Here is a 24,508-nt window from a genome sequence, read left to right as displayed (position 1 = left end):
GTGATTGGGCAGAAGCATGGCAGATGCAATATAACGTGGATAAATGTGAGGTTATCCACTTTGGTGGCAAAAACAGGAAGGCAGATTATTATCTGAATGGCAATAGATTGGGAGAAGGGGAAGTGCAACGGGACCTGGGTGTCCTTGTGCACCAGTCGCTGAAGGTAAGCATGCAGGTGCAGCAGGCGGTTAAGAAGGCAAATGGTATGTTGGCCTTCATAGCGAGAGGGTTTGAGTACAGGAACAAGGATATCTTGCTGCAGTTGTACAGGGCCTTGGTGAGACCACATCTTGAGTATTGTGTGCAGTTTTGGTCGCCTTATCTGAGGAAGGATATTCTTGCCATGGAAGGAGTTCAGCAAAGATTCACCAGGCTGATACCTGGGATGGCAGGAATGACATATGAGGAGAGATTGGGACGATTGGGCTTGTACTCGCTGGAGTTTAGAAGAATGAGAAGGGATCTCATTGAAACTTATAAAATTCTGGCAGGACTGGACAGCCTAGATGCAGGAAGGATGTTCCTAGATGGTCGGGGAGTCCAGAACCAGGGGTCACAGTCTAAGGATAAGGGGTAGGCCTTTTAGGACAGAAATGAGGAGGAATTTCTTCACCCAGAGAGTGGTGAACCTGTGGAATTCTCTACCAAAGAAGGCAGTAGAGGCCAATACATTAAATATATTCAAGAAGGAGTTGGATATATTTCTCAAAGCTAAAGGGATCAAGGGGTATGGGGAGAAAGCAGGGACCGGGTACTGAACTTGGATGATCAGCCATGATCGCATTGAATGGCGGAGCAGGCTCAAGGGGCCGAATGGCCTACTCCTGCTCCTATCTTCTATGTTTCTATGCCAACCCTCCAGGATTGCCGTGGAGTCTCCAGGAATTCAAGATCATTGAAACTTATAAAATTCTAACAGGACTAGACAGACTAGATGCAGGAAGGATGTTCCCGATGGCGGGGGAGTCCAGAACCAGGGGTCACAGTCTAAGGATAAGGGGTAAGCCATTTAGGACTGGGATGAGGAGGAATTTCTTCACGCAGAGAGTGGTGAACCTGTGGAATTCTCTACCACACAAGGCAGTTGAGGCTAATTCATTAAATATATTCAAGAAGGATTTAGATATATTTCTTAAGGCTAAGGGGATCAAGGGATATGGGGAGAAAGCAGGGACAGGGTACTGAATTTGGATGATCAGCCATGATCGCATTGAATGGCGGAGCAGGCTCGAGGGGCCGAATGGCCGACTCCTGCTCCTATCTTCTATGTTTCTATTAATCTCCAGGACACTGCAGCGAACAAATCTGAGACAAAAATTTATTAGTTATAAAAAATATACGAGCTAGGAAAAAGTCTGTTTGACCAGGTAGGGCAGCTTATGTTATGTAACCTCCAGGAACATACAAGAGTTGACAACCTGAGGCACGGTGCCGTGCCTCACTCACCAGTGACTTGTAACTTATAAGAAATAGGAGCAGGAGTAGGCCATACAGCCCTTCGAGCCTGCTCTACCATTCAATACGATCATGGCTGAACTTCTACATCAACTCCACTTCCCCCCCACCATACCCATATCCCTTGATTCCATTAGTGCCCAAAAATCTATCTCAGCCTTGAATGTACTCAATGACTCAGCATCCACAGCCCCTTGGGGTAGAGAATTCCAAAGACTCACAACCCTCTGTGTAGAAATTTCTCATCTGTCTTAAATGGTCGACCCCTTATCCTGAGACTGTGACCCCCTAGTTCTAGACTCTCCAGCTCAGAGGGTAGATGGTTATCACATTCGATCTGTAAAAGTCACATTCAACTTGTTTATAAAGTTTTCTTCTCCTCGCTCCTGAAGGCAGACTTTTGCTGGGTTGCAGCTCGCTGGGAACCACCAGCGTCTTGCTACCACACCCAAGTGGCCATTCTTTTGAGCATGAGCCTAGGCAGTGACTGTGGGTGGGATAGTTGACTGCGTGGGGCATTGTGGCCAAAGCTGATCTTGTCCATGCCCATGGTCCACACACGCTCTTCCAGCAGAAGTAACTGAATAGCTGGGGAAAGAGCAGGGGGGAGTGGGACTAATCGGAGAGCTCTTTCAAAGAGCCGGCACAGGAACAATGGGCCGAATGGTCTCCTTGCCTGCTGCATGATTCTATGAATTGTGATCGGTGGAAAGAACAATACTTCCTGGTGACATTATTATGTGCGATGTAAATCCCAATTTTACATTTTCTTTGACTCAAAGTAGTATCAAAATAAAGGAGTGATGAGGCAGCTCAGCGAGAACCAATGTGTGCTCTCTGGAATGGTGCCAAAATATGCAAAATACTGCTGTATTGTTGGAGGTACAGTGCTTCAGTACAGTAAATATTAAACACTTTTCACACAGAGGGTTGTTATGATCTCGAACGCACTGCCTGAAAGGGGGGTGGAATCAGAGTCCATAGGAACTTTCAAAGGGCAAGTGGGCATGTACTTGAAGAGGACTAATTTGCAGGGTCATGGGGGAAAAAGCTGGGGTGTGGGACTAAATTGGACAGCTCTTTCAAACAGGCCGAATGGCCTCCTTCTGTGCGATAAGATCTTATGATTTCCCCATCACCCTGCTCAGGTTGACGTTAAAGATCCTGTGACAATATTTGAAGAAAGGCAGAGAGTTCTCCTGGTGTCCTGCTCAACATTCCTCCCTGAACCAACGGCAGATTAACCGGTCAAAGTCACTCCTCTTACCTGAAGCCCTTTTGAGATGTTGCTGAGAGATGTGATGAAATGCTGTGCAAATACACGTTCTATCTTTTAAAAAATTTATGCCTCTGGAATAGTAATTTGAAGCTGGCGGTTGATAACGCAGTGGGAGGCGAGACTGAAGACATCCGGGTGTTACAGCACTGAACGGCACCTGGCTTCACCCACTTCTATCGAGTTTGAGGGGTCTTCGGAATCCACTGAAAGAAAATGGTCAGTTCAACATGGCGTGTGAAGCTGGTATGTAGCTTTAGTATGTGAGTGCACACTGTGTCACTGGGGAAGGTGATAACCAGAGTGCAAGAATCGACACACTGCGGGGTAATTTTAGGCTTTGGACGAGTGTAAAAAGGGCGATGTTATATATCTCTCCCAAATTTCATTCCCGTTGATTTCAATGTAGACAACCGCTGCAGTCCGTGTGGTGAAGGTGCTCCCACAGTGCTGTGAGGGAGGGAATTCCAGGATTTTGACCCAGCGACGATGAAGGAACGGCCAATATATGTCCAAGTCGGGAATGTGTGTGAGATCTGGAGGGGAACTTGGAGGTGGCGGTGTTCCCATGCACCTGCTGCCCTTGTCCTTCGAGGTGGAGGAGGTCGCAGGTTTGGGAGGTGCTGCCGAAGAAGCCTTGGCGAGTTGCTGCAGTGCATCTTGTAGATGGTACACACTGCAGCCACGGTACGCCGGTGGTGGAGGGAGAGAATGATTAAGGTGGTGGATGGGGTGCCAATCAAACGGGCTGCTTTGTCCTGCGTTAAATAATTGTGCGCAATCTCTTTATTTAAATTAGCAGACACGTTATCACTCTCTGAAACAAAGTATAGAAGCAGCATTCACCTCATGGTATTTCTAAAGCCCTGGTTACACATGAACTACACTGGTTTCCCCGTCAGTGAAACTGACCATTTATGGGCTTGTGTATAATTTTTAGTGTGCTACAGATTCTACTGAAACCTGCTGGCCCCCTTTCAAAAAAGCTAAAAAAAAATCAAAACTGGCTCTCCATTTGTGATCTCTGGCTGTTTACATCTCCACTCATTTTCATTATTCCACACAAACAGTACGAGACAGAGAGGGGCGGGGGGGGGGGGCGATAATGGACCCGTCAGAAACCCCGCCACACCCACTTTACAACACAACACTTCCCAATTTACCAACCTTCAGCCGTGGCTCAGTGGGCAGCACTCTCGCCTCTGAGTCAGAAGGTCATGGCCACTCCAAAGACTTGAGCACAAAATCCAGGCTGACACTCTCGGTGCCAGTATGGAGGGAGCACTCCACTGTCGGAGGGGCCGTCTTTCGAATGAGACCCCGTCAAAAAAGAGCAGGGGAGTTCTCCCCGGTGTCCTGTGCCAATATTTATCCCTCAACCAACATCACTAAAACAGATTATTACCACACTGCTGTTTGTGGGATCTTGCTGTGTGCAAACTGTCTGCCGCATTTCCTACGTTATAACAGTGACTTCATTTCATTGGCTGTGAAGCGCTTTGGCAGTGAGTCTTCCTTTCTTTTTTCATATGCTAGCCCCGAATTCTAGCTACAGTGCGTGCATCCTCTGTGTAAAACAGGTCATTATGTGCTGCCACTTTATCTTTCAGCTACAAGTTAACCCCACAAGCTCTTGCTGTCAGGAGCATCACCACTCCTGCACACAGCCACAGTGTGGTTTATAAGCAGAAAAATCACCTCCCTTGGCGTCATGTATGCCCCCGTCACCCTTCAGCTGTGGGGACGAGGGCGGGGGCATTTGTTTCTAAACTTCTCCCCGCCCCCGCGCCCCCCCCCGGCTCTGCGATTCCATTAATCTTCATGAGCAGGAAAAAAAACATTCACTGAGCAGGTGGTGACAAAAAGTGATTCCACGCAACAAACACAGCTCCGCTCCACACACACCCCCACAGAAGGTGACTCGCCCATTTAACAGGATTCAATCATTCTCCATAGATATACGCTATCTAACTTCTCTACAACAACAACGTGCATTTATACAGCGCCTTTACGTAGTAAAACAGCCCAAGGAGCTTCACAGGAGTGTAATCAGACAAAGTCTGACACTGAGCCACATGAGATATTAGGACAGGTGACAAAAGCTTGGTCAGAGATAGGTTTTTGTGGAGTGTCTTAAAGGAGGAGAGATAGGTAGCGAGGCGGAGCGGTTTAGGAAGGGAATTCCAGAGCTTAGGGCCCAGGCAGCTGAATGCACAGCCGCCAATGGTGCAGCGATGGAAATCAGGGATGCGCAAGAGGCCAGAGTTAGAGAAACGCAGAAATCTCGGAGGGCTTTAGGGCTGGAGGAGATTAGAGAGATAGGGAGGGGCGAGGCCATGGAGGGATTTGAACACAAGGACGAGAATGTTAAATTCGAGACGTTGCCGGACCGGGAGCCAATATAGGTCAGCGAGCACAGGGATGATCTTTGAACTGGACTTGGTGCGTGTTAGGGCACGGGCAGCAGAGTTTCAGATGAGCTGAAGTTTACGGAGGGTGGAAGGTTGGCCAGGAGAGCGTTGGAATAGTCAGGTCTGGAGGTAACAAAAGCACAATATCGTCATCACAGCGAATATGAGGCATCCAGCTCGCAGGCGCTACTTCCAAGCAACGCCCATCACAGGCAGTCCACAAACATCCTGCATCCAGAGACATTCTTGAACTCGCTGGGAATTCCTTCACCCAACTATCTTTGCTACCCTGTTATTGAGGAACAACAGTGAATGTCAATCGATTCAAAGTCGGTTTCACAAGGAGACAGTCCAATGCTTCGGTGTTGTATAGCCCAGGATCACGGCTACGTACGAGCCTGTGTTTAATCCAGTCAGTTTTTAAAGTCATTTGATAATGAACGAGTGACAGGACATCATTGCATGCCGAGGACCTGGAGAATAATGCAGAATATATCATTCCGACTTGGTCCTCATATCCTGTCTGAGGCAGCTGGCTCTTCCCGTGTTGCAGGGAGTTGCGAGCTGGTTTCGATGTCGCTCACCAGAATGTGAGAGGGTGAGCTAGACACAAACAGAAAGCACATGAGTCAGTTCCTGAGGCTTCTTCTAGATTGGAATCGCAGTCCAGCAGCGCATAGCACTATCCTAGCACAACTCGCCCGGAGATGATCAGTACTCACTGGTCTGCATTGCGAAGGACTGTGAATCAGTGCTGCAATCCCCTACCCAGAGAGTTCCCGATCCCGCCACCCCAAAGGAGACAGGTGCTTCCCTTAGACAGAGAGGGAATTTCAGCTGCTCACCTGTGTCAACCTGTGACCGATGTAGTTGGGAAGGGGAGCAGATACCATACACTGCTCATCTGGCCAGTCTTTGGTAGTGCAGTGGCTGGGGTACGGGTGGTGTAGTGGTTATGTTTGCTGGACTAATAATCCAGCGAACACGAGTTCAAATCCCTGGTTGAGAATTTGAATTTAGATTTTTTAAATCTGCAAAATGAAAGGCTTGTACCAGTAAAAGTTGTCGAATTTTTGTATAAAAACCTTCACTTTAGGGAAGGAAACCTGCCATCCTTACCCAGTCTGGCCTGTATGTGACTCCAGTCCCACATCAACTCTTAACTGCCCTCTGAAATGGTCTAGCAAGCCACTCCGTTACGCTCCCAGGGCAACTAGGGAGGGGCAATAAATGCCGGCCTTGCCAGCGCCGCCCACATCCCAAGAATGAATAATTGTTTTAATTGTGTGGCTCAGGAGAACTTGATACATTTTCTGTGCCTCCATCCTTTAGTTTAAGCATGTACTTTGTGCCTTCCTTTCTCTCGTGATGGGGCACTAATTATGGTTGAGAGACAGCCAGACCACCTGATCAAGAGCCAGACCGCTAAGAGACTTGAGCACATAATCCAGGCTGACACTCCCAGTGCAGTACTGAGGGAGTGCTGCACTGTCGGAGGTGCTGTCTTTTGGAAGACTTGCGTTTTATCATCCGCAGGCACCGTTTACCTCTGAGCTGTTTCTCTCGGCCTTGCAACAGTCACGAAGCTTTCTGGCTCACGACCTCACATTAAAAGGCTTGACTGCGGGCTGGGGGCTCTTTTCTTTTATTGAATTTTTTCCCCCCTCCTCTCTCGAAGGTGTTGCTTCACATTGGGCACTGACAGAGTCCGACTGAAGAGGACTCTTCTTCACAGAGTCAGCCGTGGCTCAGTGGGTAGCACTCTCTCGCCTCCGAGTCAGAAGATTGTTGGTTCGAGCTCCCACTCCAGAGACTTGAGCACAAAATCTAGGTCGGCAGTCGCAGTGCAGTACTGAGGGAGTGCTGCACTGTCGGAAGTGCTGTCTTTCAGATGAGACATTAAACCGAGGCCCCGTCTGCTCTCTCGGGTGGACATAAAAGATCCCACGGCACTATTCAAAGAAGAGCAGGGGAGTTCTCCCCAGGGTCCTGGCAAATAATTATGCCTCAACCAACACCTCAAAATAGATGATCTGGTCATTATCTCATTCCTGTTTGTGGGAGCTTGCTGTGCGCAAATTAGCTGACGCATTTCCTACATTACAACAGTGACTACACTTCAAAAGTACTTCATTGGCTGTAAAGGGCTTTGGGACATCCTGAGGTTGTGAAAGGCGCTACAGTTCAGCCCAAACTATAGGTTTAAAGCTACCCCTGCAGAGTTCACTACCCATCCCCTGACCCGGCGTGTCTTTGTTCTCATTGAGCTCTTTCAACTGCTGGAACTCTGCTGAAACTTGACTTCCATCACTGGATTCCTCTACCACCAGGACTACGCTGCTCGACTGACTACACTGCTCGACTCAGCGGCTGTGACTCTGCTCTGCTTTTCAGTCACTTCAAGTCTTATGCTGCTGAATTCTTTTCTCAAATTGGTTTCTGATCTCCTGGACTTCTCTGGACATCTAGACTGCATTTCTGCTTTGAACTACACTGGATTACACCACTACGTTTCTGCACTGGACTACACTCTTTGTTGGTCGCTGGCTTGCGGTTTTACTTTTTCTCCGCCGCTTTGATCTATGGTGACCTCCAACTTGGATCAATTTCGCCATCATCTTTCTACACCACAACCTGAGTTTTTCGCATGCACACTTTGGCTGCCGCTCCGGACTCAAGCCATTCATTTCTTTTTCCACTTTTTCTCTCCCTTTTCCTTTTCTCTCTATCCCTCCCTGACCGCTCTCTCCTGTCATCATGCCTCCTTTCATCGCTCCTCTCTCGGATACTCTGCCCTCCCAAATCCCTACCCCAATCCTTCATTACTCTTTGACCTTCCTCCTCTCCTGCCACCATCCCAGGCTTGACTCCCTCTTAGATAAGCCCACAGCTTCCCTCTGTGCCTCTCTTGGCATCCTACGAAGGGGCCCACCAAGGCACTCGTCGCTGCCTCCTTACGAGCAGCAACCCCAACTGTCCCATCCTACTCTCTCGCCGACCTTCCCGCCCAGCACGCCCAGTGGGAGCTAATCTTGCCAATCTCCTCCCATCGTGTCAATCGCAGATAAGGCCATCTCTGACCACTTCCTCATATCTCTCTCCACCCACATCACCCTTCCACCCCCACCAACCCTACTTTCTGTGTCCGCCCCTGGAAAAATCGCTCTCCCAACTCTCCATTCACCACGACTTTTCTGCAGCTACTGAAATGCTCACCCACACCCTCACCACCACCACCTTTGATGCCCTAGTCCCTATTAAAACAATTACTCTCTCTCACCCTGCCCATTCTCCCCTGGTGTCTGCCATTCACCGCCAGATCTGGCTGGATCACATAAAGCATTATCGGGCCCTGCTCTCGTCTGTCAAAATTGCTCACTATTCCAGAATCACTCTGGAAAGCAAAGATAAACCCCAGCTTCTATTCTCCACTGCTGTCTTCTTAAACCCCTCACCCCTGTCTCCTCCACCCTCTCCCCTGTCTCCTCCACCCTCACCCGTCTCCTCCACCCTCACCCGCCTCTCTCCTGTCTCCTCCACCCTCACCCGCCTCTCTCCTGTCTCCTCCACCCTCACCCGTCTCCTCCACCCTCTCTCCTGTCTCCTCCACCCTCACCCGCCTCTCTCCTGTCTCCTCCACCCTCACCCGCCTCTCTCCTGTCTCCTCCACCCTCACCCGCCTCTCTCCTGTCTCCTCCACCCTCACCCGCCTCTCTCCTGTCTCCTCCACCCTCACCTCCAACAACAAGTTTGAGGAGCTCATGGACTTCTTTGTCTCTAAGATTGAGACCATCCGTTCAGCTGCCTCTGCCACTTCCCTTCCTTCCCCTAGCCCACCGGACCAAACTTCCTCGAAGGTTCCCCCCTGCCCTAGCCCTGAACTCACATCTTTCTCCAGTTTCTCTCCGATCTCCCCTCATGACTTCTCCGTGCTCATCTTGTCCATGAGACTCACTTCCTGCTCCCTCGACCCTATTCCCACAAAACAGCTGGTCGCCCAACTTCCTTTTCTGGCTCCCATGTTAGCTGACATTGTTAACGGTTCTCTCTCCTTAGATACTGTCCCCCTCGCCCTCAAATCTGCTGTCATCGGCCCTCTCCTTAAAAAACTAACCCTTGACACCTCCATCCTTGCAAACTACCGCCCCATCTCCAACGTGTTGTCGCCTCCCTAATCCGTACCCATCTTTCCCACAATTCCATGTTTGAATCCCTCCAATCAGGTTTCCGCCCTTGCCACAGTACCGAAACGGCTCTCATCAAAGTCACAAATGACATCCTATGTGACTGTGACAAAGGTAAACTATCCCTCCTCGTCCTTCTTGACTTGTCTGCAACCTTTGGCACGGTTGACCACTCCATTCTTCTCCAATGCCTCTCCACCGTTGTCCAGCTAGGTGGGACTGCACTCGCCTGGTTCCATTCTTATCTATCTAATCGTAGCCAGAGAATCACCTGCAATGGCTTCTCTTCCCGCTCCCGCATCGTTACCTCTGGTGTCCCCCAAGGATCTATCCTTGGCCCCCTCCTATTTCTCATCTACATGCTGTCCCTTGGCGACATCATCCGAAAACACTGCATCAATTTCCACATGTACGCTGATGACACACAGCCCTACCTCACCACCACTTCTCTCGACCCCTCTACGGTCTCTAAATTGTCAGACTACTTGTCTGACATCCAGTTCTGGATGAGCAGAAATTTTCTCCAATTAAATATTGGAAGACCGAAGCCACTGTTTTCGGTCCCCGCCACAAACTCCGTTCCCTAGCCACTGACTCCATCCCTCTCCCTAACATCTGTCTGAGGCTGAACCACACTGTTCGCAACCTTGGTGTCATATGTGACCCTGAAGTGAGCTTCCAACCACATATCCGTGGCATAACTAAGACCGCCTATTTCCACATCACCCGTCTCCGCCATTGCCTCAGCTCATCCGCTGCTGAAATCCTCATCCATGACTTTGTTACCTCTAGACTTGACTATTCCAACGCACTCCTGGCTGGCCTCCCACATTCTACCCTACGTAAACTTGAGGTGACGTAAACTTGGTGATTCAAAACTCGGCTGCCCATGTCCTAACTCACACCAAGTCCCGTTCACCCATCACCCCTGTACTCGCTGACCTACATTGTCTCCCGGTTAAGCAACGCCTCGATTTCAAAATTCTCATCCTTGTTTTCAAATCCCTCCATGGCCTTGCCCCTCCCTATCTCTGTATTCTCCTTCAGCCCCACAACCAACCCCCAACCCCCCGGGATATCTGCGCTCCTCTAATTCTGCCCTCTTGAGCATCCCTGATTATAATTGCTCCAACATTGGTGGCCGTGCCTTTTGTTGCTGGGCCCTAAGCTCTGGAATTCCCTCCCTAAACCTCTCCACTTCTCTTTCCTCCTTTAAGACGCTCCTTAAAACCTAGCTCTTTGACCAAGCTTTTGGTCACCTGCCTTAATTTCTCCTTATGTGGCTCGGTGTCAAATTTGTTGTCTTATAATACTCCTGTGAAGCGCCTTGGGATGTTGTACTGTGTTAAAGGCACTATATAAATACAAGTTGTTGTTGTATTGTCTTTCTTTTCTTTTTTCCTATGGGGCGGTACATTTCCACCAACGAGACTTGGCATTCTAGTACCTCGCTGAGAGTGCCAGTGAGTGACAACCGGTCCATTGACCATTAAAGAAGACTTGCAATTTCTACAGCATCTTTCACGACCACCGGACATCCCAAAGCTTTACAGCCAATGAAGTACTTTTTAAAGTGTAGTCACTATTGTAATGTAGGAAACGCGGCAGCCAGCCTGCTCTTATTCAAAATAGTGCCATGGGATCTTTTACATCCACCTGAGAGAGCAGGCGGGGCCTCAGTTTAACGTGTCATCTGAAAGACGGCACCTCCGACAGTGCAGCACTCCCTCAGCACTGCCCTGGAGTGTCCGCCTAGATTTTGTGCTCGAGTCTCTGGAGTGGGACTTGAACCCACAACCTTCTGACTCAGAGGAGACAGTGCTACCCACTGAGCCGCCGGGGGGGGCACATTCATGCTTAAACTGCAGGACTTATTGATCAAATGAAGACAAATCTTTCAAGGTTAACAGATTAAATTAATTCAAAGAATTTATTTTTTATTTTAAAAGAAAAAGGGCATTGGGGTTGAAACTGGAAGGGCAGGTTAATGCAGCCTGCAGTGTCAGCCCAGATTGTCGTGCTCAAGTCTCTGGAGTGGGACTTGAACCCACAACCTTGACTCAGAGGCGTGAGCCATGGCTGACACTGCCGGAGGGCATCACAGGCAAGCCCGATCCTGTGCTAACCTGACATGCAGTTCCCAGCCAGTGTCACTGGTCAGTGAGCAGCAGCAGGAACCCTGGTTGATTTTGCCATACCCGGTCTTTAACTGCCACTCAGGGTAATACCCAGCTACCTGAGCACAGACCAGCAATCGGCAGGGCTCAGTTCAGCATCGTGCCCTCGAAAGAAGCTTCGGAGAATCCACGAATGTTGCCCTTCAAACGGGTAGAGAGTAAGTGTGCAGTACTCTGCACACAGGTTTACGGCTCTTTGGAGATCGAGGACACGCTTAGGAAAAAGGAATTAGCTAACGGAGATAACCAGAGAAGCAGCGAGGTTACTCCTGGTGTAAAATCAGTGAAAGCTACTTGAATGCAACAAGACTGCCCCTTTAAGTCCCAGAATCGATGGGGGTGAAATTGGACTTGGGCGGGGCTGCAAAACAGATGGTATCGCATCTGTTACCCATTATACTTCTCGTCCGACTGACTGAAGTCAATGGAACTGAATATCGGGCGGGGGGGGGGTATAAACTGGCAGTAGGTGTGATGCCGATGATTTTGTGTACTCGCCCAAGTCCAAATGCACCCCCGCTCCGAGAGTCATTCAGCATAGGAGATGGCCTTTCGGCCCATCGTGCCTGTGCCGGCTCTTTGAAAGAGCTGTCCAATTAGTCCCAGTCCCTGCTCTTTCCCCAAGCCCTGTAAATTTTTTCTCCTTCAAGTATTTATCCAATTCCCTTTTGAAAGTTAACATTGAATCTGCTCCCACCGCCCTTTCAGGCAGCGCGTTCCAGATCACAACAACTCGCTGTGTGAAGAAAAATTCTGCTCATCTCCAATGTTCCCGTTGTTTTTTGTTTGGGTGCACGGCCCATTCAAAATACCGCGCATGTGCGGTTTCTCCCAATGAAAAGCCGACGAGCCAGCTGCACAGACGGCTACACAGCCGCACGGATTTGTTCCACGTCTGCGCAGGTGGTGTAAGGTTAATGTGCGACACAGCACGAGCTGCACAGTCAGTCGCATCCCGCCTTTTCCCATCTCCGAACACTCGCAAGACGCGGATTACCTTTCACCCTCGTAGCCGACAGGGCCGACAGCCTCAGCATCCTCGCTGTGCAGAACGCTCTTTCGGCACATGGCGTTATCCAGAATGGCCTCGTTGACGGAGAAGGGAGTGTGACCCTGAACGCAAGACTCCATCTGCGCCGGGGACAGCTGCGTCTGCAGGAAGAGGTGGAGCTGACTGTCGGACAGAAAGATCGTCGTGTGGAGAACCCTAAAAGAAAGAAAGACTTGCATTTCTATAGTGCCTTTCATGACCACTGGACATCCCAAAGCGCTTTACAGCCAATGAAGTACTTTTGAAGTGTAGTCACTGTTGTAATGTGGGAAACACAGCCAATTTGCAGACAGCAAGCTCCCACAAACAATGTGATAATGACCAGATAATCTGTTTATTTTAGTAATGTTGGTTGAGGGATAAACATTGGCCAGGACACCACGGATAACTCCCCTGCTCTTCTTCGAAATAGTGCAATGGATCTTTTAGGTCCACCTGCAGACGAAGCCTCGGTTTAATGTCTCATCCAAAACACGGCACCTCTGACAGTGCAGCACTCCCTCACTGTCAGCCTAGATTTTTGTGTTCAAGTCTTTGGAGTGGGGACTTCAACCCACGACCTTCTGACTCAGAGGCAAGAGGGCAAGAGTGCTACCCACTGAGCCACGGCTGAAACCCTAGGGAGAAAAGCAGAGAGAACCATGCAGCTTGAGTAATATACATAGTGAGGGGGAGTTTCTGCTTTGATTTCCTGAAGTTGCCGACTCTTCCTTGGGTACAGTTCCACGGGCACTAGCTGCCCTGATACCAAGTGACCGTTCTCCATATTTACGCAGCGAGTTGGAATGCGCTGCCTGAAAGGGCGGTGGAAGCAGATTCAATAGTAACTTTCAAAAGGGAATTGGAAAAATACCTGAAAAATAAAAATTTGCAGGGCTTTGGGGAAAGAGCAGGGGGGAGTGGGACTAATTGGACAGCTCTTTCACAGAGCCGGCACAGGCACGATGGGCCGAATGGCCTCCTTCTGTGCTGTAAGGTTCTGTGTAGGTTGAGACAGTGAATATAGACAGGGCATTCAACCATGGGGGTAAGGCATTAATTACAATTGAGCTCAATTCTGTTCGCACTCAATATCCACACACACTTAACACACACAGACTCACTCAGAGCAGCAGGGGTCACGGGACAGTGATCAGGAGCAGAGAATTTGGCTTCATTAGCTGCTCACAGCTGGCACACGGCAAGTGTCCTCAGCATCGCCGAGGTGGAGAAACAGCGTCAACCAAGGCTCTTGCCCCCAATCATATCCAGCGACTCCTGCTGGAAGGTGGCTGTGTGCAGATGTCAAGTGAGAAAGAGATCGGGCTCAGCTGTTGACTCTGTTTCTCTCTCCACAGATGCTGCTTGACCTGATGAGTGTTTTCCAGCATTCTCTGTTTTTATTTCAACCCTTTGCTCCAGAACGAGTCAGCGGCTTCAGCAGAGAAGCGGAAAACATTGAGAAATTGCCTCCAGACACACAAGCACTTCAATTTTACTTGGGCTGTTAAATATGAAAGTGACGGGCAGGTAAAGACCAGCTGGTCCATCAAGCCTTGTTCACAACCTGATCTACCACATAAAAACAGAAAATGCTGGAAATACTCAGCACTAACGAATGGTCATCAACCTGAAACATTAACTCTGTTTCTCTCTCCACAAATGCTGCCTGACCTGATGAGTGTTTACAGCATTTTCTGTTTCTGTTTCCGATTTCCAGCACCCGCAGTATTTTGCTTCTGATCTACGATACTCTATGTAGAATTTCTTTGTAGCTGATTGTTTTGCATATGTAATTGCAAACAGGGAATGCAAACAGCCTTCCTCTCCTCTGGGAGATGAACAATGATCTGGAGAGAGCTGATTGAAATCACACTCGCAGAACATCAGAGTCCGTGTCCGTTGACTTCCCTGTGTGAGCATTGCTGTGACATTCAGTTCACATTCAGACTGTCTGCCAGTGCTTTCCTTATTTAGAATACCAGACAGACTCTGATAAGATCATTTCCCATTGGCTCAAATGAACTACACTGCGCTAAGCAACCCAGGAGCTAATCGGGGGGGGGGGGGGGGGGGGGGGGGGGGTGCGGGATGCTGATTATAGATTTCTCTCATCGATGCGCTGATTCACAAAGTCAGCTCCGCAAACTAAAATTAAAAAACCCCGCTTGTTCTGTCAAGAAAATAGTGCGAGAACGTTTTGCAAAGATTATAATTCCCATCTGCAAAACTGTGTCAGTACATGTGGTGCCTCTCCGCTCAGCCCTCAAAAAGTGCAAGAATTCATAGAATCACAGGATGTTTACAGCACAGGAGGCGGACATTCGGCCCGTCGAGCCCGTGCCGGCTCTCTGCAAGAGCACTTCAGCTAGTCCCACTCCCCCGCCCTTTCCCCGTAGCCCTGCAAATTTCTTCCTTCAGGTACTTATCCAACTCCCTTTTGAAAGCCACGACTGAATCTGCCTCCACCACCCTCACAAGCAGTGCATTCCAGATCCTAACCACTCGGTTGTGCAGTTTATTTTTATTTTCCAGTGTTCTCACCTCCAATCCTGAAGGTGCTGATTCTTGCAGCGTACCATCCAACAAACCATTCGTCATGTCCAAGTCTAGAGAGCAGGATATCCAAACGGGAAGGCAATGTATCTGGGGTTGCCAACTCTGGTTGGCAGTATTCCTGGAGCAGTCATCACATGACCTACCCGCCCCGCCGGGTCAAACAGCCTTTTGTTCCCCGAGCTCCAATATTTTTATAACTAATCAACGAAAGTGTTTAAAGAAAATAAAAAGACACAATTATAGCAAATGATTCTTCTCCTGGATTGCTCGCAGCAGTGTCCAGGAGATTAATCGTTAATTCCTGGAGACTCCAGGACAATCCTAGAATGTTGGCAACTCTAATTGTACCAGAAACTAATCATCACCCGACAACCAACACGCGAATTCCCAGCAAGGACCACCAGATAGATACCAAGACCAGGAACCAGGGCTGATTCCCTCCCGCTAGCCCAGGGTGACAAGGCCATTAAGGTGTCAGCCATGGTTCAGTGGGTAGCACTCTCTCGCCTCCGAGGCAGAAGGTCGTGGGTTCAAGTCCCCACTCCAGAGACTCGAGCACAAAAATCCAGGCTGACACTCCAGTGCAGCACTGAGGGGCCGCTGCACTGCCGGAGGTGCCGTCTTTCAGATGAGATGTTAAATCAATGACCCATCTGCTCTCTCAGGCGGACGTAAAAGATCCCACGGCACCACTGGAAGAAAAGCAGGGGAGTTGGGAGCAGGGAACTATTCTGACAAAGGGTCATCGACCTGAAACGTTAACTCTGTTTTTCTCTCCACAGATGCTGCCTGACCTGCTGAATATTTCCAGCATTTTCTGTTTTTATTTCAGATTTCCAGCATCCACAGTATTTTGATTTTGTATTAACACTTTAAGAATCTGGTGAGATTAGCACCAGTTCGTAAGCAATTGAAACAGATTTGCACCAATAAATGAAAATTGGATCAATTATCTGCATTTTTCTGAGGAATTCTTTTGAAATAAAACAAACTTTTTTCCATACCCTTGTACTGAAATCTTTCAATGAATATTGTGGTTTTAAAGTGAGGGATGTTGGTGCCAAGGAACTGAACTTGCACGCTCTGCTTCTGGCTGCCAATGCAACAGAGAAGGCCACTCGGTAGAAATGTAAACGAGGAGAGCAGTGCCTGGTCATAGCTCCACTCTCCCGAAGCCGACTCAGCAACGCAAAAAAAACTTAGGAGTTGCCCACTTTTGCCAGGCCCCAAAAACTAGATTGTTAGTGGAAGCAAAATACAGCGGAGAGCTTTTTAGTGGCATTACCAGTGACACCATCACTTCAAAGGGGCTACCATGAAGATATGCACCAAGACAGGCCGGCGAGAGATCAGACCACGCTCTATGGTGGTACCTGCCGATTGGGCATTTTACTGAGAGGTTGTTTCCCCTGGCTGGAGTGTCTAGAACTAGGGGTCATAGTCTCAGGATAAGGGGTCCGCCATTTAAGACTGAGATGAGGAGGAATTTCTTCACTCAGAGGGTTGTGAATCTTTGGAATTCTCTACCCCAGAGGGCTGTGGAGGCTCAGTCGTTGAGTATATTCAAGACAGAGATCGATAGATTTTTGGACTCATGGGAAATCAAGGGATATGGTGATCGGGCGGGAAACATAGAAGCAGGAGTCGGCCATTCGGCCCCTCGAGCCTGCTCCGCCATTCAATGAGATCATGGCTGATCATCCAAATTCAGTGCCCTGTCCCTGCTTTCTCCCCATATCCCTTGATCCCTTTAGCCTTAAGAAATATATCTAACTCCTTCTTGAATATATTTAATGAATTGGCCTCAACTGCCTTCTGTGGTAGAGAATTCCACAGGTTCACCACTCTCTGGGTGAAGAAATTCCTCCTCATCTCAGTCCTAAATGGCTTACCCCTTATCCTTAGACTGTGACCCCTGGTTCTGGACTCCCCCGCCATCGGGAACATCCTTCCTGCATCTAGTCTGTCTAGTCCTGTTAGAATTTTATAAGTTTCAATGAGATCCCCTCTCATTCTTCTAAACTCCAGCGAGTATAAGCCCAATCGACCCAATCTCTCCTCATACGTCATTCCTGCCATCCCAGGTATCAGTCTGTTGAATCTTCGCTGCACTCCCTCCATGGCAAGAACATCCTTCCTCAGATAAAGCGACTAAAACTGTACACAATACTCAAGGTGTGGTCTCACCAAGGCCCTATACAACTGCAGCAAGACATCCTTGTTCCTGTACTCGAATCCTCTCGCTATGAAGGCCAACATACCATTTGCCTTCTTAACCGCCTGCTGCACCTGCATGCTTACCTTCAGCGACTGGTGCACAAGAACACCCAGGTCTCGTTGCACTTCCCCTTCTCCCAATCTATTGCCGTTCAGATAATAATCTGCCTTCCTGTTTTTGCCAGCAAAATGGATAACCTCGCATTTATCCACATTATACTGCATCTACCATACATCTGCCCAATCACCCAACCTGTCCAAATCATACTGGAGTTTCTTGGCATCCTCCTCACAACACACACGCCCACCCAGCTTTGTGTCGTCTGCAAACTTGGAGATATTACGTCTAGTTCCCTCGTCTAGATCATTAATATATATTGTGAATAGCTGGGGTCCTAGCACCAATCCCTGCGGTACCCCACTAGTCACTGCCTGCCACTCGGAAAAAGACCCGTTTATTCCAACTCTTTGCTTCCTGTCTGCCAGCCAGTTCTCTATCCAAGTCAGTACCTTGCCCCCAATCCCATGTGCTTTAACTTTACACGCTAATCTCTTATGCGGGACCTTATTGAAAGCCTTCTGAAAGTCCAAATACACCACATCCACTGGTTCTCCCTTATCTATTCTACCAGTTACATCCTCAAAAAATTCCAGTAATTAGTCAAGCACGATTTACCTTTTGTAAATCCATGTTGACTTTATCCGATCCTGTCACTGTTTTCCAAGTGCTCTGCTATTACATCTTTTATAATGGACTCTAGCATTTTCCCCACTACCGATGTCAGGCTTACCGGTCTATAATTCCCCATTTTCTCTCTACCACCTTTTTTGAATAGTGGGGTAACATTAGCTACCCTCCAATCCATGGGAACTGTTCCAGAATCTATAGAATTTTGGAAGATGACCAGCAATGCATCTACTATTTCTAGGGCCACTTCCTTAAGTACCCTAGGATGTAGATTATCAGGCCCTGGGGATTTATCAGCCTTCAATCCCGTCAATTTCCTTAACACCATTTCCCTACAACTACTGATTTCATTCAGTTCCTCCCTCTCATTAGACCCTCTCATCAGACCCTATGTTCCCCGACATCTCTGGGAGGTTATTTGTGTCCTCCTTTGTGAAGACAGAACCAAAGTATGTATTTAATTGGTCTGCCATTTCTTTGTTCCCCATTATAAATTATAAAAGTGGAGTTGATGTAGAAGATCAGCCATGATCTTATTGACTGGCGGAGCAGGCTCGAGGAGCCGTATGGCCGACTCCTGCTCCTATTTCTTGTGTTCTTACGTTTACAACACCTGGTCTCAATATTGAGTTCAATAGCTTCAGATCATAACCACTGCTCCCATTTTCTCGGACAGCAGGTGCTGGTAGTGGTTCTGCTGTGCCCATTTACACCTCCTCTAGACCCATCTTTTGTTTCTTTACTTGTCCCATTACCACCCCCTTTTGCCTTGCACCATCATCCCTTGTCATTTAATCTCTCCTGCCTTCCATCCTATCACAGACCTTCCCTTTTGAGGTGATAATAGACATACAAAATATTGCAAGGACTAGCAAAAATCAATTCCATTATATCCAGAATTTTCCACCTAGTTCAGCATCAGCAGCAAACACAATTGACAAATTCTGCTGATAATTTCTTCAAACCAGTCTGTCAGTAGGCGGAGCACATCCGTCTGAAACCTGCTTTTACAGTGTAGCATAGATCAAATGATAAAAAAGAATTCATGTCAGGAAGCAGGCATGGGAGGAGTGTCCTGGGTATTAAACGTAAGTTATTTTGGAGCCTCGGGGTAATTGTATTAAGTATATAGTTTCACAGTCCGTGCACATAATGTACATTTAAGCAGAAGATTTAATGTCCCCTTCAGTCTCACTTTTCTAAATATTAATCTGCCGATGGGTAACTAACTACTCAGAAAGCCGACTCTCGCACGAGCCCAGATACTCAGCGTTCTCTAGGTATGGGATCATTAAGCGCTGGAAATTCCCACCCCCTTCCCCCCATCCCAGCAAATGTTTTCCCCTATTTCTCCCCTCCTCTCCTGAAGGCGCTGACTCTCACTGGGGAACAGTTCCACGGGCTCTGGTAGCTCTCTTGTTCCTTCCCTAAGTGGCCGTTCTTCGCGAGTGAGGCCAAACAGGAATGTCAGTAGGCTATTTGACCGTGTGAGCCACACATGAACACATCCAGCAGAGGTTGCTGAATCACAATTGGAGATGCAATCGATGGATGATTTTTCCCTCTCTAACCTTTCATCAGTCCAGCTGAGAGTGAGGTTAATGATGAGGAGTTACCAACGACAGTAACTGTCTAGGCTCACAGATGAGGAATGGCAAGTTGAACATGTGCCTCGTTCCATCGCACAGGACCCCTGCAGGAATCAGAGGCATCACATGATTGGAGGGAAAAGTGTCACAAAGAACGATAAGAATAAATTTAGTAATTAGCTAACCGAAGACCCACAGTTACCTGGTTACGACAGTGAGTCATACAAGCCACAGAGCTTATGACAGATGTCAGGTTGAGAATACAAGTGAGAACCAGGCTGAATATCGAAAGTTCAGAGGGGAAGTGAAAAAGGAAATAAGAGGGACAAAGAGAGAGTATGAAAATAGACTGGCAGCTAAAATAAAAAGGAATCCAAAAATCTTCTATAGGCATATAAATAGTAAACAGGTAGTAAGAGGAGGGGCGGGGCCGATTAGGGACCAAAAAAGAGAACTACTTATGGAGGCAGAGGGCATAGCTGAGGTACTAAATGAGTACTTTGCGTCTGTCTTTACCAAGGAAGATGATGCTGTCAAAGTCATAGTGAAAGAGGAGGTAGTTGAGATAGAAAGGCTGGCTGTACTTAAAGTAGACAAGTCACCAGGACTTGATGGGATGCATCCTAGGATGCTGAGGGAACTAAAGGTGGAAATTGCAGAGGTACTGGCCATAATCTTCCAATCCTCCTTGGATGGTGCCAGAGGACTGGAGAATTGCAAATGTTACACCCTTGTTCAAAAAAGGGTGTAAGGATAAACCCAGCAACTACAGGCCAGTCAGCTTAACCTCGGTGGTGGGGCAGCTTTTAGAAATGATAATCCGGGACAAACAGTCACTTGGACAAGTGTGGATTAATTAAGGGAAGCCAGCACGGATTTGTTAAAGGCAAATCATGTTTAACTAAAATTAAAACGGAAAATGCTGGAAATACTCAGCAGGTCAGGCAGCAACTGTAGAGAGAGAAACAGAGTTAACGTTTCAGGTCGATGACCCTTCGTCAGAACTGGAAAAAGTTGGAGATGTAACAGGTTTTTAAGCAAGTGTAGTGGCTGGGAGAGGGGGAGGGGAGGAAAGAACAAAAGGGAAGGTCTGTGATAGGATGGAAGGCAGGAGAGATTAAGAGCCAAAAGGGATGATGGTGCAAGACAAAAGGAGATGGTAATGGGACAAGTTAAGAAACAACAGATGACTCGAGATGAAGTGTAAATGGCGATGGCAGGATGATCGACAGCTGCCATGTGAGAGAGAGAAAAAAAAGATAGGGGCAGAGGTTATGGCCTGAAATTGTTGAACTTGATGATGAGTCCAGAAGGTTGTAAAGTGCCTAATCGAAAGATGAGGTACTGTTCCTCAACTTGATTGAATTTTTTGATGAGGCAACAGAGAGGGTTGATGTGGGCAATGCGGTTCATTTGGTGTACATGGACTTCCAAAAGGCATTTGATAAAGTACCACATAATAGGCTTGCTAGCAAAGCTGAAGCCAATGGAATAAAAGGGACAGTGGCAGCATGGATACGAAATTGGCTAAGTGACCGAAAACAGAGAGTAGTGGTGAATGGTTGTTTTTCGGACTAGAGGAAGGTGTTCCCCAGGGTCGGTACTCGGACCACTGCTTTTCTTGATGTATATTAATGATTTGGATTTAGGTGTACAGGGCACTATTTCAAAATTTGCGGATGACACAAAACTTGGAAGTATAGTGAATAGTGAGGAGGATTGGGATAGACTTCAAGGAGGACATCGACAGGCTGGTGGAATGGGCGGACAGGTGGCAGATGAAGTTTAACGCAGAAAAGTGCGAACTGATACATTTTGGTAGGAAGAATGAGGAGAGGCAATATAAACTAAAGGGTACAATCCTAAAGGGGGTGCATGAACCGAGACCTGGGGGTATGTGTGCACAAATTGTTGAAGGTGGCAGGGCAGGTTGAGAATGCATTAAAATAGCATACGGGATCCTGGGCTTTATAAATAAAGGCATAGAGTACAAAAGCAAGGAAGTTATGACGAATCTTTTAAAACACTGGTTCGGCCACAACTGGAGTACTGTGTCCAATTCTGGGCACCACACTTTAGGAAGGATGTGAAGGCCTTAGAGAGGGTGCAGAAAAGATTTACAAGAATGGTTCCAGGGATGAGGGACTTCAGTTATGGGGATAGACTGGAGAAGCTGGGGTTGTTCTCCTTGGAGCAGAGAAGATTGAGAGGAGATTTGATAGAGGTGTTCAAAATCATGAGGGGGTCTGGACAGAGTAGATACAGAAAAACTGTTCCTATTGGCGGAAGGGTCGAGAACCAGAGGACACATTTAAGGTGATTGGCAGAAGATCCAAAGGCAACATGAGGAAAAACTTTTTTACGCAGCGAGTGGTTATGATCTGGAATGCACTGCCTGAAAGGGCGGTGGAGATGATTCAATTGTGGCTTTCAAAAGGGAATTAGATAGGTACCTGAAGGAAAGAAAATTGCAGGGCTACGGGGAAAGGGCGGGGGAGTGGGACTAGCTGAAGTGCTCTTGCAGAGAGCCAGCACGGGCTCGACGGGCCAAATGGCTTCCTACTGTGCTGTAACCATTCTATGATACAGAGGCCCACGGTTCAATCCCTGGTCTGTTTGTGAGTTAGCTGGTTTTTGGGGTGTTTGAACAGATGTTAAAGTTGGCCCTGCTGGAAGTGGATCAGTGTGGAGGTCAGGTGAAAGCTGCCCCGGGACCCCCGCCCTCTGCCATCGAGACGCCCTCCCCATCCACCTCCCCACCCCCCTCAACTTTCAATGCTGGCGGCTGCCCTGGCCCCATCTTGAGGCCTCAATCTGATGAGCTGCCTGCTTGGCTCCCCGCAGCTCGCCTGCCAAATCTAAATGAAGCCGGGGACACGAGATCATGGGAGAGCCTCTTTGCCGGCGTGCTGCGAGAGTCAGAACCGACCCCACACTGCCTCGGCTCACACAGGGCAAATGGCCATTTGGACAAGGTGCCATGAAGCAGAGCTGGAACAGTATACCAGCAAGCAGTCAATGTCTTCAGGAGAAAATAACCAGAGAGACGAGCAACTTCACAAAACACACAAATCCAGCCTGCGTAGTATTTTGATTTCAGTTAGCACACTTTATATTTCGAACTGGATGATTGGGTCAGGCAGTGTGTGTGTATTGTGCTTGCTTCATAGAAACATAGAAGATAGGAGCAGGAGTAGGCCATTCGGTCCCTCGAGCCTGCTCCGCCATTTAATGAGATCATGGCTGATCATCCAAATTCAGTACCCTGTCCCTGCTTTCTCCCCATATCCCTTGATCCCTTTAGCCTTAAGAAATATATCTAACTCCTTCTTGAATATATTTAATGAATTGGCCTCAACTGCCCTGTGTGGCAGAGAATTCCACAGGTTTACCACTCTCTGGGTGAAGAAATTTCTCCTTATCTCAGTCCTAAATGGCTTACCCCTTATCCTTAGACTGTGACCCCTGGTTCTGGACTCCCCCGCCATCGGGAACATCCTTCCTGCATCTAGTCTGTCTAGTCCTGTTAGAATTTTATAAGTTTCAATGAGATCCCCTCTCATTCTTCTAAACTCTAGCGAATATAAGCCTAATCGACCCAATCTCTCCTCATACGTCATTCCTGCCATCCCAGGTATCAGTCTGGTGAATCTTCACTGCACTCTCTCCATGGCAAGGACATCCTTCCTCAGATAAGGCGACCAAAACTGCACACAATACTCAAGGTGTGGTCTTGCCAAGGCCCTGTACAACTGCAGCACGACATCCTTGCTCCTGTACTCTAATCCTTTCGCTATGAAGACCAACATACCATTTGCCTTCTTAACCACCTGCTGCACCTGCATGCTTACCTTCAGTGACTGGTGCACAAGGACACCCAGGTCTCGTTGCACTTCCCCTTTTCCCAATCTATTGCCATTCAGATACTAATCTGTCTTCCTGTTTTTGCCACCGAAGTGGATAACCTCGCATTTATCCACATTACACTGCATTTGCCAGGCATCTGCCCAATCACCCAACCTGTCCAAATCATACTGGAGTTTCTCGGCATCCCCCTCACAGCACACATGCCCCCACCCAGCTTTGTGTCGTCTGCAAACTTGGAGATATTACATCTAGTTCCCTCGTCTAGATCATTTATATATATTGTGAATAGCTGGGGTCCTAGCACTGATCCATGCGGTACCCCACTAGTCACTGCCTGCCACTCAGAAAAAGACCCGTTTATTCCAACTCTTTGCTTCCTGTCTGCCAGCCAGTTCTCTATCCAAGTCAGTACCTTACCCCCAATCCCATGTGCCTTAACTCAAAAAATTCCAGTAGATTAATCAAGCATGATTTACCTTTTGTAAATCCATGTTGACTTTGTCCGATCCTGTCACTGTTTTCCAAGTGCTCTGCTATTACATCTTTTATAATGGACTCTAGCATTTTCCCCACTACCGACGTCAGGCTTACCGGTCTGTAATTCCCCATTTTCTCTCTACCACCCTTTTTAAATAGTGGGGTTACATTAGCTATCCTCCAATCCATGGGAACTGTTCCGGAGTCTACAGAATTTTGGAAGATGACCAGCAATGCATCTACTATTTCTAGGGCCACTTCCTTAAGTACCCTAGGATGTAGATTATCAGGCCCTGGGGATTTATCGGCCTTCAATCCGGTCAATTTCCCTAACACCATTTCCCTACAAATACTGATTTCATTCAATTCCTCCCTCTCATTAGACCCTATGTTCCCGACATCTCTGGGAGGTTATTTGTGTCCTCCTTTGTGAAGACAGAACCAAAGTATGTATTTAATTGGTCTGCCATTTCTTTGTTCCCCATTATAAATTCCCCTGATTCTGACACATGTAGAATATCGGTCGACTTTCTCTGCTCTTAAATAACTGGAGCACTGGGGGCTTCCCTGATGCTGA

General features: G+C 48.0%; 1 protein-coding gene across 1 annotated transcript in view; it reads right to left on the bottom strand.

Moving 5' to 3' along the window:
- Positions 1 to 3,491: 3,491 nt before the first annotated feature.
- The window catches only part of LOC147100990 (sorting nexin-11-like), a 129,302-nt gene continuing 108,285 nt past the window's right edge, over positions 3,492 to 24,508 (bottom strand). The window contains exons 7-8 of the mRNA XM_085966141.1: positions 12,502 to 12,711; positions 3,492 to 5,746 (exon numbers count right to left, since the gene is read on the bottom strand). Of these exons, the coding sequence (XP_085822267.1) occupies positions 5,656 to 5,746; positions 12,502 to 12,711 (301 nt within the window). The 3' untranslated portion in view covers positions 3,492 to 5,655. The remainder of the gene's footprint in view (positions 5,747 to 12,501; positions 12,712 to 24,508) is intronic.

The sequence above is a fragment of the Somniosus microcephalus genome, chromosome 24, assembly GCF_052327205.1.
Source record: "Somniosus microcephalus isolate GS21.2 chromosome 24, FLI_Smic_1.0, whole genome shotgun sequence".
NCBI lineage: Eukaryota > Metazoa > Chordata > Chondrichthyes > Squaliformes > Somniosidae > Somniosus > Somniosus microcephalus.
This window is presented reverse-complemented; position numbering and strand designations above follow the sequence as displayed.